Here is an 18,678-nt window from a genome sequence, read left to right on the forward strand (position 1 = left end):
TTAATACAGAGAGGCAGAACAGCCAAAGAAATCCATCCCGATTGCCCGAGGAAAGCCTTCCAGCACCTTCAGCGCAACAGGATCAAACTTCCAGTAGTACAGCCCACTCAGAAAATTGGCATGGCCTGTCAGAGGGTGATAGATGGTAAAAGTCAACTGTTGGGAAGTAGTAAAACAATCTTGTGACACATTAACTGAGCCCAGTCCTCACCGTATCTGTCCAGAAAGGCTCCATCGATGTTACTGGGCACTCCTACCAACTCATGGATGCTGCGAGGACGGACGTCATCGACTCGGTTCTCTTGAACATTAAAGGTCCAGTAAGAATAGGACTTGAAGAGGTAGACTTTCTCAGCGTGATGCTCTTCCCACTTCAAAGCTGCCTGAATATTCATGACAGGAAGACCTAACTTCTGCACAGAGTCTGGTCCAGTTATCTTCCTCTCAGCATCAAACACCCAGTAGCTCTCTCCTGCCACAACAGAAAGACAGAGAAGAAGCTCAAACACTCAATGAAACATATTTTCATTGAGATGAAAAATGTTGATTCTGTAGATAATCTTCGATACAAGGATAATATGGAGCGTTTACATGGCACTAAAGTGTAGAAATCTGATTGCACCAACTACATGTGTCTTTGTCAGTCACCATACTGACAAACACATAACATGAAGAATAGGGTATTATCAGGTTCACCTTCTAGTACTGGGCTGAATCCCCTTCACCTCCAAAACTGACTTAAGTGGGAACATTCCTCAGACATTATACTCCATATTGGTATGAAACATTACAGATGCTGATTGTTATAAGTATCTCCTGTTCCACCTCATCATGATGAGAATCTCCCGTTCCACCTCATCATGATGAGAATCTCCCGTTCCACCTCATCACCATGAGAATCTCCCGTTCCACCTCATCATGATGAGAATCTCCTGTTCCACCTCATCACCATGAGAATCTCCCGTTCCACCTCATCATGATGAGAATCTCCCGTTCCACCTCATCATGATGAGAATCTCCCGTTCCACCTCATCACCATGAGAATCTCCCGTTCCACCTCATCATGATGAGAATCTCCCGTTCCACCTCATCATGATGAGAATCTCCCGTTCCACCTCATCACCATGAGAATCTCCCGTTCCACCTCATCATGATGAGAATCTCCCGTTCCACCTCATCATGATGAGAATCTCCCGTTCCACCTCATCATGATGAGAATCTCCCGTTCCACCACATCATGATGAGAATCTCCCGTTCCACCTCATCACCATGAGAATCTCCCGTTCCACCTCATCACCATGAGAATCTCCCGTTCCACCTCATCATGATGAGAATCTCCCATTCCACCTCATCACCATGAGAATCTCCCGTTCCACCTCATCACCATGAGAATCTCCCGTTCCACCTCATCATGATGAGAATCTCCCGTTCCACCTCATCATGATGAGAATCTCCCGTTCCACCTCATCACCATGAGAATCTCCCGTTCCACCACATCATGATGAGAATCTCCCGTTCCACCTCATCACCATGAGAATCTCCCGTTCCACCTCATCACCATGAGAATCTCCCGTTCCACCTCATCATGATGAGAATCTCCCGTTCCACCTCATCATGATGAGAATCTCCCGTTCCACCTCATCACCATGAGAATCTCCCGTTCCACCTCATCACCATGAGAATCTCCCGTTCCACCACATCACCATGAGAATCTCCCGTTCCACCTCATCATGATGAGAATCTCCCGTTCCACCTCATCATGATGAGAATCTCCCGTTCCACCACATCATGATGAGAATCTCCCGTTCCACCTCATCACCATGAGAATCTCCCGTTCCACCTCATCACCATGAGAATCTCCCGTTCCACCTCATCACCATGAGAATCTCCCGTTCCACCTCATCACCATGAGTATCTCCCGTTCCACCTCATCACCATGAGAATCTCCCGTTCCACCTCATCATGATGAGAATCTCCCGTTCCACCTCATCACCATGAGAATCTCCCGTTCCACCTCATCACCATGAGTATCTCCCGTTCCACCTCATCACCATGAGAATCTCCCGTTCCACCACATCATGATGAGAATCTCCCGTTCCACCACATCACCATGAGAATCTCCCGTTCCACCTCATCATGATGAGAATCTCCCGTTCCACCTCATCATGATGAGTATCTCCCATTCCACCTCATCACCATGAGAATCTCCCGTTCCACCTCATCATGATGAGAATCTCCCGTTCCACCTCATCACCATGAGTATCTCCCGTTCCACCTCATCACCATGAGAATCTCCCGTTCCACCACATCATGATGAGAATCTCCCGTTCCACCACATCATGATGAGAATCTCCCGTTCCACCTCATCACTATGAGAATCTCCCGTTCCACCTCATCACCATGAGAATCTCCCGTTCCACCTCATCACCATGAGAATCTCCCGTTCCACCTCATCATGATGAGAATCTCCCGTTCCACCTCATCATGATGAGAATCTCCCGTTCCACCTCATCACCATGAGAATCTCCCGTTCCACCTCATCACTATGAGAATCTCCCGTTCCACCTCATCATGATGAGAATCTCCCGTTCCACCTCATCATGATGAGAATCTCCCGTTCCACCTCATCACCATGAGAATCTCCCGTTCCACCACATCATGATGAGAATCTCCCGTTCCACCACATCATGATGAGAATCTCCCGTTCCCCCACATCACCATGAGAATCTCCCGTTCCACCTCATCATGATGAGAATCTCCCGTTCCACCTCATCACCATGAGAATCTCCCGTTCCCCCACATCACCATGAGAATCTCCCGTTCCACCTCATCACAATGAGAATCTCCCGTTCCACCACATCATGATGAGAATCTGCCGTTCCACCTCATCATGATGAGAATCTCCCGTTCCACCTCATCATGATGAGAATCTCCCGTTCCACCTCATCACCATGAGAATCTCCCATTCCACCTCATCACAATGAGAATCTCCCGTTCCACCTCATCATGATGAGAATCTCCCGTTCCCCCACATCACCATGAGAATCTCCCGTTCCACCTCATCACAATGAGAATCTCCCGTTCCACCACATCATGATGAGAATCTCCCGTTCCCCCACATCACCATGAGAATCTCCCGTTCCACCTCATCATCATGATGAGAATCTCCCGTTCCACCTCATCACCATGAGAATCTCCCGTTCCACCTCATCATCATGATGAGAATCTCCCGTTCCACCTCATCACCATGAGAATCTCCCGTTCCACCTCAGCACCATGAGAATCTCCCGTTCCACCTCAGCACCATGAGAATCTCCCGTTCCACCTCATCATGATGAGAATCTCCCGTTCCACCTCATCACAATGAGAATCTCCCGTTCCACCTCATCATGATGAGAATCCCCCAAAGCTGCTCTGCTGGATGTAGATCTGGTGACTGTGGAGCCGTTGGAGGACAGTGAACTCATCGTCATGGTGGAGATGATGTGAGCTTTGTGACATGGTGCATCATCCTGCTGGAAGTTTCCATCAGAAGATGCTACACTGTGCTCAGAAAGGGATGGACATGGTCAGCAGCAGGACTCAGGGAGGCTGTGCTCCGTTTGAACTTCAGGAAGTCATCCTCACTATGTTTATATGACTCCATGCACTGAGTTGCTGCCATGTGATTGATTGGATAATTATGTCAACATGAAGTTGAACAGGTGGAGCCGATTAAGTGGACGATGTACCTGGTTTATAAAACTGGTATGTAGTGGATGTCAATCAGGTAATTGCAGTGTAACAGGATGTTAACCTATTGGTGTATGGTTGATCAGCATATATAACATAAATCTGGTAAATTACAAGTATCACTACAGCAAAGAGTTATTCTGCAGGTATTCTTACAGTAAAATGTTGATGATTCTGCAGTTTTTACTGTGTAAGTTGTTTTGGTGAAATGAAGTAGGATTTTGCTGGATGGTGCCCAGTCAGCTTCCTTTTCCCAGTTCTGCAAAAGCAAATCTAATTCTCTAGTCATACACTGCAACAAAATGCTTACCCTGAAAGAACCAGATGTTTCCAGACCTGTCTTCATATGCAGCATCAATGTTGTCAGGAATACCTCTCCAGTGTCGTGAAGTCAAGGCCGGATAGCCCGCCTCCAGCTGCCCGTCTCGGATACGCCACACATACTGAGACTTAAAGAAGAAAAGCTCTCCCCTGATCATGGACACAGCGTCAAAGTTGGTCCTGCAGGCGTCCGGCTGCAACACATCAGCAAATGACAGAAAACTGCTGAAAACTTTAAAATGACCGCATTAATCTTTGGAGGGTTCAGTGCCATGATCTCACCACTTCAACGTTGATCTCATTGGTCTCAGTGATCTCAGGTGGTGTGTGGTGAGGCGGTCCATACAGATACTGAATGCCCCTCCTGTCATCCTCACTGAGCTGCAGAGGGTAGTCATCGCTGTAGAAAGGACACATGATGGAGTCGGGCTCCAGGGAGTGCTGCAGACCCAGGACATGGCCGAACTCATGAGCTGCCACATGGAGCAGATCGGTGCCTGTAATGTGAATAAAAGAGCAGACACGCTAAGTATCAAGACGTTACCCTGACAGGAGCTTAAATAATGATTTCCCAATTCTCAGGAAGTTCATGTCTACTAACCTACACTGTTGCCCACAGACCAGTTCTCGTCATAGTCAAAGTGGACTTCTCCTTCTCTGTGTGTGCGGGGGAAGAACGCATGGGCAAGAATTCCTCCCGGACCATCAAACGGTAGGTTATCCCCGTGCCAGTACCTGCACAAGTATGATTTAATGGACAGCCGCAACCCCAACAGGGCTGCTCATTTAAGGAAAATTCTCATCACAATTATATTGGGTCAATATTAAAATCCCGATTATTCAACAGGATAGCTCATTGCACTGAGCGAGCACATTCCCCCAGGATGGAGCACAAGCCAGGACCGACCCGCTGTTGTGTTGAAATAAGCTCAACACCGGGCCTCCTGTCGGTGCTTTGGGACGGGGGAGGAGTTCATAGCAGCACTACTGCTCGTTGGTCAGAGACAGAATGACACGTTTTCACCTCAGACTCCATTAAGTCTCCAATAACGCCTGGACAAGTTGCTAGATTTTCACTTTTTTAAAAAACCTCTATATGGGTTACTCGATACATAGAGCAGCAAGGCCGATAAGATGGCACCAGTTTCCGCAGCACTGGACCTACTGGTATTTTCCTGCTGCGTCTTTCTGATGCAGCAGAAATGGTTGTTTTTACCAACACATGATTAAAAAAAGAGTGTATTATGGTTCAATTATTCTAATGGCAAACTGGTTTTGTTGATGTCCCTGATTTTGTAATTGCTTGGAGCAAAAATCCGTATTAAAAGTGTATATATTACACAGCCCTAAACCCTACAGGACCAAACCTCGCTTCATTCTTTTTCATGTTAGATAATAAAAAACAGCTGAGAAGATCAAATTAAAGGAGCAACTGCAAGATCTGCTTTTATGCTGATGACACTCAAATATACTTAGATAATGAATATTTTGTGTATTTTCTCCGTTACAGGTTTTTCATGTTATTTACATCAGAAATGTCAATGTGCCGTGTTTCCTTTACCTCAGTGGTTTTTCACTTGTGCGTAAAAATAAAGAGAAAATGGAAATAATGACATTACAGGTTTTTTTTTTGTTGTTGTTTTTTTTTGTTTTTTTACAGTTAATGGGATAATTCTGGATTATATTATCTCAGCTTGAGAAATGTTGCAGTAATTCTGGACCAGAATCTGTCCTGGTTTCTAATCTAATAGGTGAAATGGAAACATCTCCTCAGGTTGGTATTACCCTGGTTAGAAGAAATATAAAACATGTTTCATTTAATGCTTCCAGCCAGAGATGAATTTATCACCTCCCTGTTTCAGCAGAAAAGATTAATATAGATTTAACAGTGAGTCATGACAGTAACTCGTCAACGTGTCAGGACTGGAAGGAAAACGTGGCTTGTCGTAAAAGAGACAGAGGTTATACCATGGGAGCGTCATGATCCAGATGCCAAAGCAGATGTTGGATAAAAACAGCAGCAGCTTCTGCCTGGTTAAATCTGGCTAAATTAGCAAAACATTCCTGATTTCATGCATCATTTTAAACACTGAATAACACCAGTCACTTCATCCTCAGGCAACAATACATCACTTATTTCACGCTGAATGGAATTCAGGTTTCATTTCTTCTACCAGTTATATGTTACACCGTCACTTTGGTCGTTTTAAAACACCTGGATTGATTTCAGAATTCCTTCCTGACTTTGCATTCAGTTTACCATACCAACCATTTTCATTTCTAAAGCACTTTAAAAACAACAAACAGCTGAACAAAGTAAACAGAGTGAACAGCAAACGAATAAAAAACAGCACACGAAAATAAAATAACAATATAAAACACAAAATAAAGAGATACATCTCAGGTTTGCACTGCAAACCAGAGATAGAAGAATGTTTCTCTTTGTTGTCTTTTGTGCTTCTTTGCACCATCTGTAATGTTTTATGAAAAGGACTTCCAATTTTTTTTGTCCGCAGAATGTAATGTACCAACAAACCGACCTTTCTTTTGCCTCTTTTTGCCATGTTTTTCTAGATTAGCTTTAGCATGTAGCATGCTAACTGAGGTCTGTGGAGTCTGACATGTAGCGGTCAGGTTTCTCTGAGCGTTTGGGCTACACGTCCTGTCTGTAACCCACCCATGGTACCAGACGGTATGTTTCCCGTCCATACCTACATATTAAACACCACTGGAAATCTAAGGTTCTTAGATTAGTAAACCCCCAGCCCCCTGGTGGTAAATGATTGGCTCCCCAGTCTCAGCACGACGATCTATCACCTTGTTCTTTCCTGTCTGCTTCTTTTAGAGTTTTAGAGTTGCACAATAAACTACATTGGTGTGACCCACAGTAACTGTTGTGACTGAAGCCCTTGCTGTTTAAATACAAAATTGTTTTTTCTGACAATTCCCAATGGAATTAATCACTGAAGCCAGACTCTCATCCAATAGCAGATGATCCTGTTGGATCAGCAAACATCCAGTAAAGTCCAGTAAAATGACTGGTCCACAACGAGGCTCTTATCCCCACCAAAAAAATGTTTTGGGGCAAAAATGAACACATTAACAGATTTCTACTGATGAATTGCAGGAGCAGGAACGAGTGAATTTGTCATTACAAAGAGACAGACTCTGTTCCATGTTGGGAACAGAATGGAATATAGTTAATGTTACTTTACAGAAAGGAAGATTGTTACACCAGTGTGTAACCATAATTTTGACTGGAGATCTACCAGCTGTCTACTGGGTTTACTGGAGATTTACCAGCTATCTACTGGGTTTACTGGAGATTTACCAGCTATCTACTGGGTTTACTGGAGATTTACCAGCTATCTACTGGGTTTACTGGAGATTTACCAGCTATCTACTGGGTTTACTGGAGATTTACCAGCTATCTACTGGGTTTACTGGAGATCTACCAACTGTCTACTGGGTTTACTGGAGATTTACCAACTGTCTACTGGGTTTACTGGAGATCTACCAACTGTCTACTGGGTTTACTGGAGATTTACCAGCTATCTACTGGGTTTACTGGAGATCTACCAACTGTCTACTGGGTTTACTGGAGATTTACCAGCTATCTACTGGGTTTACTGGAGATCTACCAACTGTCTACTGGGTTTACTGGAGACAACCAACTGTCTACTGGGTTTACTGGAGATCTACCAACTGTCTACTGGGGTTTACTGGAGATTTACCAGCTATCTACTGGGTTTACTGGAGATTTGCCAGCTATCTGCTGGGTTTACTGGAGATCTACCAACTGTCTACTGGGTTTACTGGAGATTTACCAGCTATCTACTGGGTTTACTGGAGATTTACCAGCTATCTACTGGGTTTACTGGAGATTTACCAGCTTTTTACTGGGTTTACTGGAGATCTACCAACTGTCTACTGGGTTTACTGGAGACAACCAGCTGTCTACTGGGTTTACTGGAGACAACCAGCTGTCTACTGGGTTTACTGGAGATCTACCAACTGTCTACTGGGTTTACTGGAGATCTACCAACTGTCTACTGGGTTTACTGGAGCTCTACCAGCTATCTGCTGGGTTTACTGGAGATCTACCAACTGTCTACTGGGTTTACTGGAGATTTACCAACTGTCTACTGGGTTTACTGGAGATCTACCAACTGTCTACTGGGTTTACTGGAGATTTACCAGCTATCTACTGGGTTTACTGGAGATTTACCAGCTATCTACTGGGTTTACTGGAGATTTACCAGCTGTTTACTGGGTTTACTGGAGATCTACCAACTGTCTACTGGGTTTACTGGAGATCTACCAACTGTCTACTGGGTTTACTGGAGCTCTACCAACTGTCTACTGGGTTTACTGGAGATCTACCGGCTATCCACTGAGTTTACTGGAGATCTACCAACTGTCTACTGGGTTTACTGGAGATTTACCAACTGTCTACTGGGTTTACTGGAGATCTACCAGCTATCTACTGGGTTTACTGGAGATTTACCAGCTATCTACTGGGTTTACTGGAGATCTACCAACTGTCTACTGGGTTTACTGGAGATCTACCAACCGTCTACTGGGTTTACTGGAGATCTACCAACCGTCTACTGGGTTTACTGGAGATCTACCAACTGTCTACTGGGTTTACTGGAGATTTACCAGCCATCTACTGGGTTTACTGGAGCTCTACCAACTGTCTACTGGGTTTACTGGAGATTTACCAGCTATCTACTGGGTTTACTGGAGATTTACCAGCTATCTGCTGGGTTTACTGGAGATCTACCAACTGTCTACTGGGTTTACTGGAGATTTACTAGCTATCTGCTGGGTTTACTGGAGATCTACCAACTGTCTACTGGGTTTACTGGAGATCTACCAACTGTCTACTGAGTTTACTGGAGACAACCAGCTGTCTACTGGGTTTACTGGAGACAACCAGCTGTCTACTGGGTTTACTGGAGATCTACCAACTGTCTACTGGGTTTACTGGAGACAACCAGCTGTCTACTGGGTTTACTGGAGACAACCAGCTGTCTACTGGGTTTACTGGAGATCTACCAACTGTCTACTGGGTTTACTGGAGCTCTACCAACTGTCTACTGGGTTTACTGGAGATTTACCAGCTATCTACTGGGTTTACTGGAGATTTACCAGCTATCTACTGGGTTTACTGGAGACAACCAGCTATCTACTGGGTTTACTGGAGACAACCAGCTATCTACTGGGTTTACTGGAGACTGTCTCTAACCTGGTGAAGTCTATGATGATGTCTGCTTGTTCATTGATGACCTCTCTGAACCTCAGAGGAGTGACTGCGCTCCACACACCGAACGCTTTCTGCAAAATCCGCCGAACTTTGTCTTCATTCATCTGCTGAGGGAAGCGCATGATCCTGATGGACAGAAACACAGAAAAGGACAGAAATGTTCATATAGATGTGAGATGAACCTACATGTCTGCAATGTGCCATATCTAATGATGCCTTCCAGGACTGCATCATGGAATAACAGCATAACCCACTATTGTCAGACCTGGGTTCCCCCTGAGGTACATGAGCCATCGCTTGGAGGGCGAAGTCTTTGAACCTGATGCCTCATATTTGAACAGGTCAGTGACTACATGTTGGGGCCACTGTGGCAATTAAACTAATAAACTACTATAAACTTGAACTAATAAACTCATATCAGCTTTGGACCAATAAAATAAATGATTTGATGGTGTCAAGTCACACAAATCTGTCACTTATCACTCATTCTGCCTCCCACACAGCTCTAGTCACCGATTAGCGTTTAGCTGGCAACACAATGGACATGCTGACCCATCACCTGACAGGTCAGAAGAGAAACTGTTGTGACGGGACGCTGAAAGTCTGATCTCATCAGGTTAGTCATGAAAGCTTCTGGCCATCTTCCTCTCATGATGGTCCCAAACTCACCGCTGACGCCATGCAGCGTACAGCATCCCTTCCCCCTACCAGGCTGCGAATCCTCCATAACTAGAGACCTTGTTGACAAGTGGAGGATGACAAAAGTTTGCCATCAATAACTCCAGGATTCATAAAACAAGCTCATTATTTTCACGAATTCAGTGAGTTATTGATGAGTGATCAGTCTTTGATCAGGTTTATAGTGCATGTATCTCTGACAAGGCTGAACAAGGCTGTTCTTTGTTCAGTTTAATAAACTTTAATTATGATCTTAAAACGGAATCACTTCAATAAGCTTTGCATTATTTATTTATTTATTTATTTGTTTGTTTGTTTGTTTGTTTGTTTATTCATTTATTTATTGTTCTGTCTTATTTGGCATCAGGGAAAGTTTCTCCTCTCCCAAATCGTTTTGGAAGCTCCCTAAAGGAGCTCATCCTCCTGAGAAAGTAAATTCTCTGAGCTCGCTTACCACAAAGGAACTCTGCATGTTCAAACCATTTTAATTAGTCATCAAGAAGTATCCCTGAAGGACAGTTATTTATCTAAATAATATAAAGGTTTCTGAGCCCTCATGGATTAGATGACAGGTATTAGATTTACTGGCATGCAGAAGAAGATGATGGCTGTCTGAGAAACCGTCATGCACAGTAAACGTAGAACAGCTGTATGATCGGATAAGGTGATGATATCATATATGTGGCTACAGGGGTTTTTGGCAGAATCAAATTTAGCTTTCATGAATATAGATGTAGAATAAAGTCTTAGTTTCCATCAGTGGAGGTGTGAGGCACATTGTCCGCTGGCTGGCAGCTGGACAGCAGTCGGGATAAGAGGAAATGATGGAAGACGTGGCTGGACAGCATTAATGCCTGAGAAGCTCGGCTACAACAGGAGAACACAGCCAGCTTCTCATCCTGCAACACAGCAGTTAGAATAAACACAAAGTCTGATTTACTTCTGCTTCTGCTGCAATGTTCCTTCCCATTTACCCCCAGTAAACACAAATATACTGACTATGCAATTATAAGGATTTTTAAAGCGTTTAGTGCCTGTAAGGCGCCGGGGGATGTTTTTCATCCAAACACTGGGTGATGTAAACAGCTACAGGCTGGATAAAGTACACATCAGAATGTTTGTATGTCTTACTTGTAAGTGAGGTGAGTTTTCTCCCATCGTCCTCCAAACAGAGTAAACCTCTTCCTGCGCTGCTGTCTGCTCAGGCCTCGTCTCTGCAGACCGGCGCGGGACACATCAGGCTGCAGAAACTTGGCTTGGTCTGGTACTCCGCATCGCCCGTGTTTCCACCTTTCAGTTTCATTTCTGGCTTTCAGAGCAGGCTGAGAACATCCATCTGGGTTTAGTGTCTGTCTGCCCCCTGACCTCTTGCTGCTGCAAGGCCATCCCTGTCAACACACAGAAACACTGTCAGGTTCTCTCATGTCCAATCAGCCAATCATATGGCAGCAACTCAGCGAGTCTAGTCATGTAGACATGGGGAAGATGACTTGCTGATCTCCAAACTGAGCATCACAACGAGGAAAAACTCTGTTTATTTTGTGTTTAATAAACTATAAAGTTGACTTTTTGCAGAGTTACATTCTTTGGTATCTCCAGAACCAAACAGTCAAATAAACACCAATAAGAACAGCTGGTGAGATCACGCATACTCCTCCAGGAGAAGTCATTCAACAGGCAGAGCACGGCTTAACTGACTTTTTCCACATTCTGCTCATCTGCTCTACCTCATGCTGTGGTGTGGATGAGGTCAGGCTGTGATGAGGATGAGGATGAGGTCAGGCTGTGATGAGGATGAGGATGAGGTCATGCTGTGATGAGGATGAGGTCAGGCTGTGATGAGGATGAGGTCAGGCTGTGATGAGGATGAGGTCAGGCTGTGATGAGGATGAGGTCATGCTGTGCTGAGGATGAGGATGAGGTCATGCTGTGATGAGGATGAGGTCAGGCTGTGATGAGGATGAGGTCATGCTGTGATGAGGATGAGGTCAGGCTGTGATGAGGATGAGGATGAGGTCATGCTGTGATGAGGATGAGGTCATGCTGTGATGAGGATGAGGTCATGCTGTGATGAGGATGAGGTCATGCTGTGATGAGGATGAGGTCATGCTGTGATGAGGATGAGGTCAGGCTGTGATGAGGATGAGGTCAGGCTGTGATGAGGATGAGGTCATGCTGTGATGAGGATGAGGATGAGGTCAGGCTGTGATGAGGATGAGGATGAGGATGAGGTCAGGCTGTGATGAAGATGAGGATGAGGTCAGGCTGTGATGAGGATGAGGTCATGCTGTGATGAGGATGAGGTCATGCTGTGATGAGGATGAGGTCAGGCTGTGATGAGGATGAGGTCAGGCTGTGATGAGGATGAGGATGAGGTCAGGCTGTGATGAGGATGAGGATGAGGTCATGCTGTGATGAGGATGAGGTCAGGCTGTGATGAGGATAAGGATGAGGTCAGGCTGTGATGAGGATGAGGTCAGGCTGTGATGAGGATGAGGATGAGGTCATGCTGTGATGAGGATGAGGATGAGGTCATGCTGTGACGAGGATGAGGTCAGGCTGTGATGAGGATGAGGATGAGGTCAGGCTGTGATGAGGATGAGGATGAGGTCATGCTGTGATGAGGATGAGGTCAGGCTGTGATGAGGATAAGGATGAGGTCAGGCTGTGATGAGGATGAGGTCAGGCTGTGATGAGGATGAGGATGAGGTCATGCTGTGATGAGGATGAGGATGAGGTCAGGCTGTGATGAGGATGAGGATGAGGTCATGCTGTGATGAGGATGAGGTCAGGCTGTGATGAGGATGAGGTCATGCTGTGCTGAGGATGAGGTCATGCTGTGATGAGGATGAGGTCAGGCTGTGATGAGGATGAGGTCAGGCTGTGATGAGGATGAGGATGAGGTCATGCTGTGATGAGGATGAGGTCAGGCTGTGATGAGGATGAGGATGAGGTCAGGCTGTGATGAGGATGAGGTCATGCTGTGATGAGGATGAGGTCATGCTGTGATGAGGATGAGGTCATGCTGTGATGAGGATGAGGTCATGCTGTGATGAGGATGAGGTCATGCTGTGATGAGGATGAGGATGAGGTCATTCTGTGATGAGGATGAGGTCAGGCTGTGATGAGGATGAGGTCATGCTGTGCTGAGGATGAGGTCATGCTGTGCTGAGGATGAGGATGAGGTCATGCTGTGATGAGGATGAGGTCATGCTGTGCTGAGGATGAGGTCATGCTGTGCTGAGGATGAGGATGAGGTCATGCTGTGATGAGGATGAGGTCAGGCTGTGATGAGGATGAGGATGAGGTCATTCTGTGATGAGGATGAGGTCAGGCTGTGATGAGGATGAGGTCAGGCTGTGATGAGGATGAGGATGAGGTCATTCTGTGATGAGGATGAGGTCAGGCTGTGATGAGGATGAGGTCATGCTGTGCTGAGGATGAGGATGAGGTCATGCTGTGATGAGGATGAGGTCAGGCTGTGATGAGGATGAGGTCATGCTGTGCTGAGGATGAGGATGAGGTCATGCTGTGATGAGGATGAGGTCAGGCTGTGATGAGGATGAGGTCATGCTGTGATGAGGATGAGGTCAGGCTGTGCTGAGGATGAGGATGAGGTCATGCTGTGATGAGGATGAGGATGAGGTCATGCTGTGATGAGGATGAGGTCATGCTGTGATGAGGATGAGGTCATGCTGTGATGAGGATGAGGATGAGGTCATGCTGTGACGAGGATGAGGTCAGGCTGTGATGAGAATGAGGATGAGGTCATGCTGTGATGAGGATGAGGTCAGGCTGTGATGAGGATGAGGTCATGCTGTGCTGAGGATGAGGTCAGGCTGTGATGAGGATGAGGATGAGGTCATGCTGTGATGAGGATGAGGTCAGGCTGTGATGAGGATGAGGATGAGGTCATGCTGTGATGAGGATGAGGTCATGCTGTGATGAGGATGAGGATGAGGTCATGCTGTGATGAGGATGAGGTCATGCTGTGATGAGGATGAGGTCAGGCTGTGATGAGGATGAGGTCATGCTGTGATGAGGATGAGGATGAGGTCATGCTGTGATGAGGATGAGGTCATGCTGTGATGAGGATGAGGTCATGCTGTGATGAGGATGAGGTCAGGCTGTGATGAGGATGAGGTCAGGCTGTGATGAGGATGAGGTCATGCTGTGATGAGGATGAGGATGAGGTCATGCTGTGATGAGGATGAGGTCATGCTGTGATGAGGATGAGGTCAGGCTGTGATGAGGATGATGTCATGCTGTGATGAGGATGAGGATGAGGTCATGCTGTGATGAGGATGAGGTCATGCTGTGATGAGGATGAGGTCAGGCTGTGATGAGGATGAGGTCAGGCTGTGATGAGGATGAGGTCATGCTGTGATGAGGATGAGGTCATGCTGTGATGAGGATGAGGTCATGCTGTGATGAGGATGAGGATGAGGTCATGCTGTGATGAGGATGAGGATGAGGTCATGCTGTGATGAGGATGAGGTCAGGCTGTGATGAGGATGAGGTCAGGCTGTGATGAGGATGAGGTCATGCTGTGATGAGGATGAGGTCATGCTGTGATGAGGATGAGGTCATGCTGTGATGAGGATGAGGATGAGGTCATGCTGTGATGAGGATGAGGATGAGGTCATGCTGTGATGAGGATGAGGTCAGGCTGTGATGAGGATGAGGATGAGGTCAGGCTGTGATGAGGATGAGATCGCCCACGGCTTGTCGCCAGCTGTGTTCTCATGTCTCATGTTCTTGTTGGACCAGAACAGAACAATAACAGCATAGAAATAATGAGAACTTCACATTTTTCTTTCTTTTAGTACCAAGAAGTACAAGTATGCAATGAAAATGTTTATTTTCCATTAAATATCCTTTAGAAAACATTAATTTTCTAAACCGCTTAATCCAATTCAGGGTCGTGGGGAAGCTGGAGCCTATCCCAGCTGGCTTTGGGCGACAGGCAGGGTACACCCTGGACAGCTCGCCAGTCCCTGCGACGGACTGGCGAGCTGTCATTTTGATGATTAAAACAAAATAATCATCAAAATGGTCCATCCTTTTCTGAGCACAGTGTAGCGTCTTCTGATGGAAACGTCCAGCAGGATGATGCACCATGTCACAAAGCTCACATCATCTCCTTCCTGCATCTTCCTCCTTCTGATGACATCATCCTAACGTCGCCGTGTATTAGCAGTCTGATAAGATGCTGTGGTTGTAGATTCATACTCATTACTCATGGCTGAAGTCAGCTGCAAGCTGATTGGCTGTCCCCCTCTAACCTATGATTACTGGTCCAGTTCTGCTACGTTGGCTGTTTTCAGACAAAACACCAGAAGGTTGCAGCTCCATCGGCTGTCTGGGTCCAGCTAGAGGCTGGGAAGGATCAGCTGTGTCTTTTTCCTAACCTATCATTACTCATGAAAGTAGAATGATGCAGGTCAGACTTGGTTATGATGAGATTAATCCCAGGCTGGACAACAGGTTTTATTTTTCTGTTTTCCAGATAAAAACATCGGTGCAGTGTTTATCTGGGGTTTCTGTGTTCTCAGCCTGTCAGAATAAAATTCTGATTTATGAATCTACACCGTTCCCAACAACCACCTGTCCTGCCGCCGCTCCGACAAACAGCAGGAATAAAGTCTCCTTAATCCATCCTCTCAGGATGAAAAGGAAACCAGTTAACTCTTAATACCTACATTTACTTACTATTAGATAAAACAACATAAATACTGGGGAAAAAAATAACTGGAAAAGAATAAAATACAATTTAATATTCAATTAATAAATAACAATAAATATGTCATAGTAAACAAAATATTGAATTTGAATATTTACTTTACTAATCCAAACTTTGAAAACTGTTTTTTTTTTTTTTTTTAATTAACTTGAGTGAGTTTAATTAGCTGGAAATAGGTGAGTTTATAAAAGTGAAATGGACCTGGTAACGCTCAGTCTGCTGTCAGAACATGAGGTTGTGGAGAAAATGGGAATTAAAAGTGAAATTTCACTAAATCGTGTTGTTATTTCTGACTTACATGATGATTTCTAGCCCAGCTTCCTAACAGTAAAGACTGAAGTGTAATCAGTTGTTGCTTTGCAGCCGGAAGCTGTTGTGGAGACGGTTTTTACTTAAAACAATGTCAGACCACCGAGCTTCACTGCAGCAGCTGCCTGGATGATGAGCAGAGCAGTCACACGACACTACCAGCATTCATTATAAATCCTTCATCGTCCATCTTCATGCCAACAGTTAAACTGTTTTTATGTCGAAACATGTTGTCTTCACACTGACATGTGGATTTCTGCTGATTGCAAGTCAACATGGAGGCCAGAACAAGCAGAAGGTTTTCCTGCTAACTGGCTTCTTCACACCAGGACACATCTTAACTCGAAATAACTGGTTGATCCTCATCAGAGAAACATGAAGATAAAACAAAGTCCAGAAGAGAAACTTTAAGACATTTTAGTTTGGATGATTGGATTTTTTTATATCTCTGATGAAATTATCAGAAACGTTTTAATGACACTTAAATGACTGATCAACCGAACTATAAAATAAAATAAAAACAAATAAAATAAAACAAATAAATGAAATAAAATGAAATAAAATAAAATAAAAACAAATAAAGTAAAATAAAATAAAATAAAATAAAAACAAATAAAATAAAATAAAATAAAATGGAACAAAATAAAATAAAAACAAATAAATAAAATAAAATAAAATAAATAAATAAATTAAATTAAATTAAATTAAATTAAATTAAATTAAATTAAATTAAAAAATAAAAACAAATAAAATAAAATAAAATAAAAACAAATAAAATGCTGGGCAGTGTAAAAGTAGAAGTTTGCGTAATTATGAAGCATGAAACAAATGACCTGTAACTTGCTTAAATTGCATTTTGCTGCAACTCACCTTCTCCATGAAAACATCTTATTCTTTATTCATTCATCTTAATGTTTCACCCCTCAAAACTGATCTGACTTCAGAAGAAAAACACCTGGATTTAAATGACACTAAATCCACTAAACACTTTGGTTTTATGTTGCAGAGCATGTTTCTGTGTGTCCCAGACTAAGCTGCTGCAGAGCCGTCTAACATGGCTGCATTTGTTACATCGGGGCTTATGACGCCTCGCTACAGTAGGCAAATGCAGGTATGAACATGTGCAAGTGAGAAGAGGTTTACCTCACTCACACACACACACACACACACACACACACACACACACACACACACACACACACAGAGCTGTAACCCTGCACAGAGCTGCAGATGTCTGGAAATTCCCTGTTCAGTCCTGACATCAGTCATCCTCACCGTAACGCAGTGTTATGAAGGTTTTCCAGGATGCTTCTCTAACAGCGAACAGAGGAAAATGCTACAACAACAACAACAGGTCCAGAGTCTAAGAAACACAAAACACACATCTGCTGACTCCTACTCCCAACGTCAGCAGCACACGCTGCAGTAAACGATGCTCAGAGTGGAACGAATGTCTCCGCGTAAATATTTAACCACAGAAAGTCCCAAACACAAAGTGTTTGAACACAAACGTGTCTGATTATGCCCGCTGAAGGTAATGTTTGCTGCATGAAGGATCCAAAGTATGCAGAGATCACAGGCTGAGCAGAACACCAATCAGCTGCAGCTGGAGGTGGCCTGGTTCTGATCCGGTTTACGCTGCTCTAAACCAAAACAAACCCATCACAGTCTCCCAGAGTCCACCGTGATGGGTTCACAGCTGGTTCTGATCCGGTTTACACTGCTCTAAACCAAAACAAACCCATCACAGTCTCCCAGAGTCCACCGTGATGGGTTCACAGCTGGTTCTGATCCGGTTTACGCCGCTCTAAACCAAAACAAACCCGTCACAGTCTCCCAGAGTCCACCGTGATGGGTTCACAGCTGGTTCTGATCCGGTTTACGCCGCTCTAAACCAAAACAAACCCGTCACAGTCTCCCAGAGTCCACCGTGATGGGTTCACAGCTGGTTCTGATCCGGTTTACGCTGCTCTAAACCAAAACAAACCCGTCACAGTCTCCCAGAGTCCACCGTGATGGGTTCACAGCTGGTTCTGATCCGGTTTACGCCGCTCTAAACCAAAACAAACCCGTCACAGTCTCCCAGAGTCCACCGTGATGGGTTCACAGCTGGTTCTGATCCGGTTTACGCCGCTCTAAACCAAAACAAACCCGTCACAGTCTCCCAGAGTCCACCGTGATGGGTTCACAGCTGGTTCTGATCCGGTTTACGCCGCTCTAAACCAAAACAAACCCGTCACAGTCTCCCAGAGTCCACCGTGATGGGTTCACAGCTGGTTCTGATCCGGTTTACGCTGCTCTAAACCAAAACAAACCCGTCACAGTCTCCCAGAGTCCACCGTGATGGGTTCACAGCTGGTTCTGATCCGGTTTACGCCGCTCTAAACCAAAACAAACCCGTCACAGTCTCCCAGAGTCCACCGTGATGGGTTCACAGCTGGTTCTGATCCGGTTTACGCCGCTCTAAACCAAAACAAACCCGTCACAGTCTCCCAGAGTCCACCGTGATGGGTTCACAGCTGGTTCTGATCCGGTTTACGCCGCTCTAAACCAAAACAAACCCGTCACAGTCTCCCAGAGTCCACCGTGATGGGTTCACAGCTGGTTCTGATCCGGTTTACGCCGC

At 45.0% G+C, this 18,678-nt stretch overlaps 1 protein-coding gene across 1 annotated transcript; it reads right to left on the minus strand.

The window, feature by feature from the left end:
- On the minus strand, window positions 1-11,386 carry LOC306768176 (stromelysin-3-like; the record flags this gene model as incomplete). The annotated part of the gene is made up of 8 exons (XM_079256407.1): window positions 1-125; window positions 212-472; window positions 4,043-4,247; window positions 4,336-4,550; window positions 4,655-4,788; window positions 9,305-9,448; window positions 11,132-11,214; window positions 11,366-11,386. The coding sequence occupies 8 exons, from the start codon at window positions 11,384-11,386 to the stop codon at window positions 1-3; spliced, it is 1,188 nt and encodes a 395-aa protein (XP_079112533.1).
- Window positions 11,387-18,678: the final 7,292 nt, after the last annotated feature.

This window comes from Telmatherina bonti (assembly GCF_933228915.1).
Source record: "Telmatherina bonti genome assembly, chromosome: 17".
Lineage (NCBI taxonomy): Eukaryota > Metazoa > Chordata > Actinopteri > Atheriniformes > Telmatherinidae > Telmatherina > Telmatherina bonti.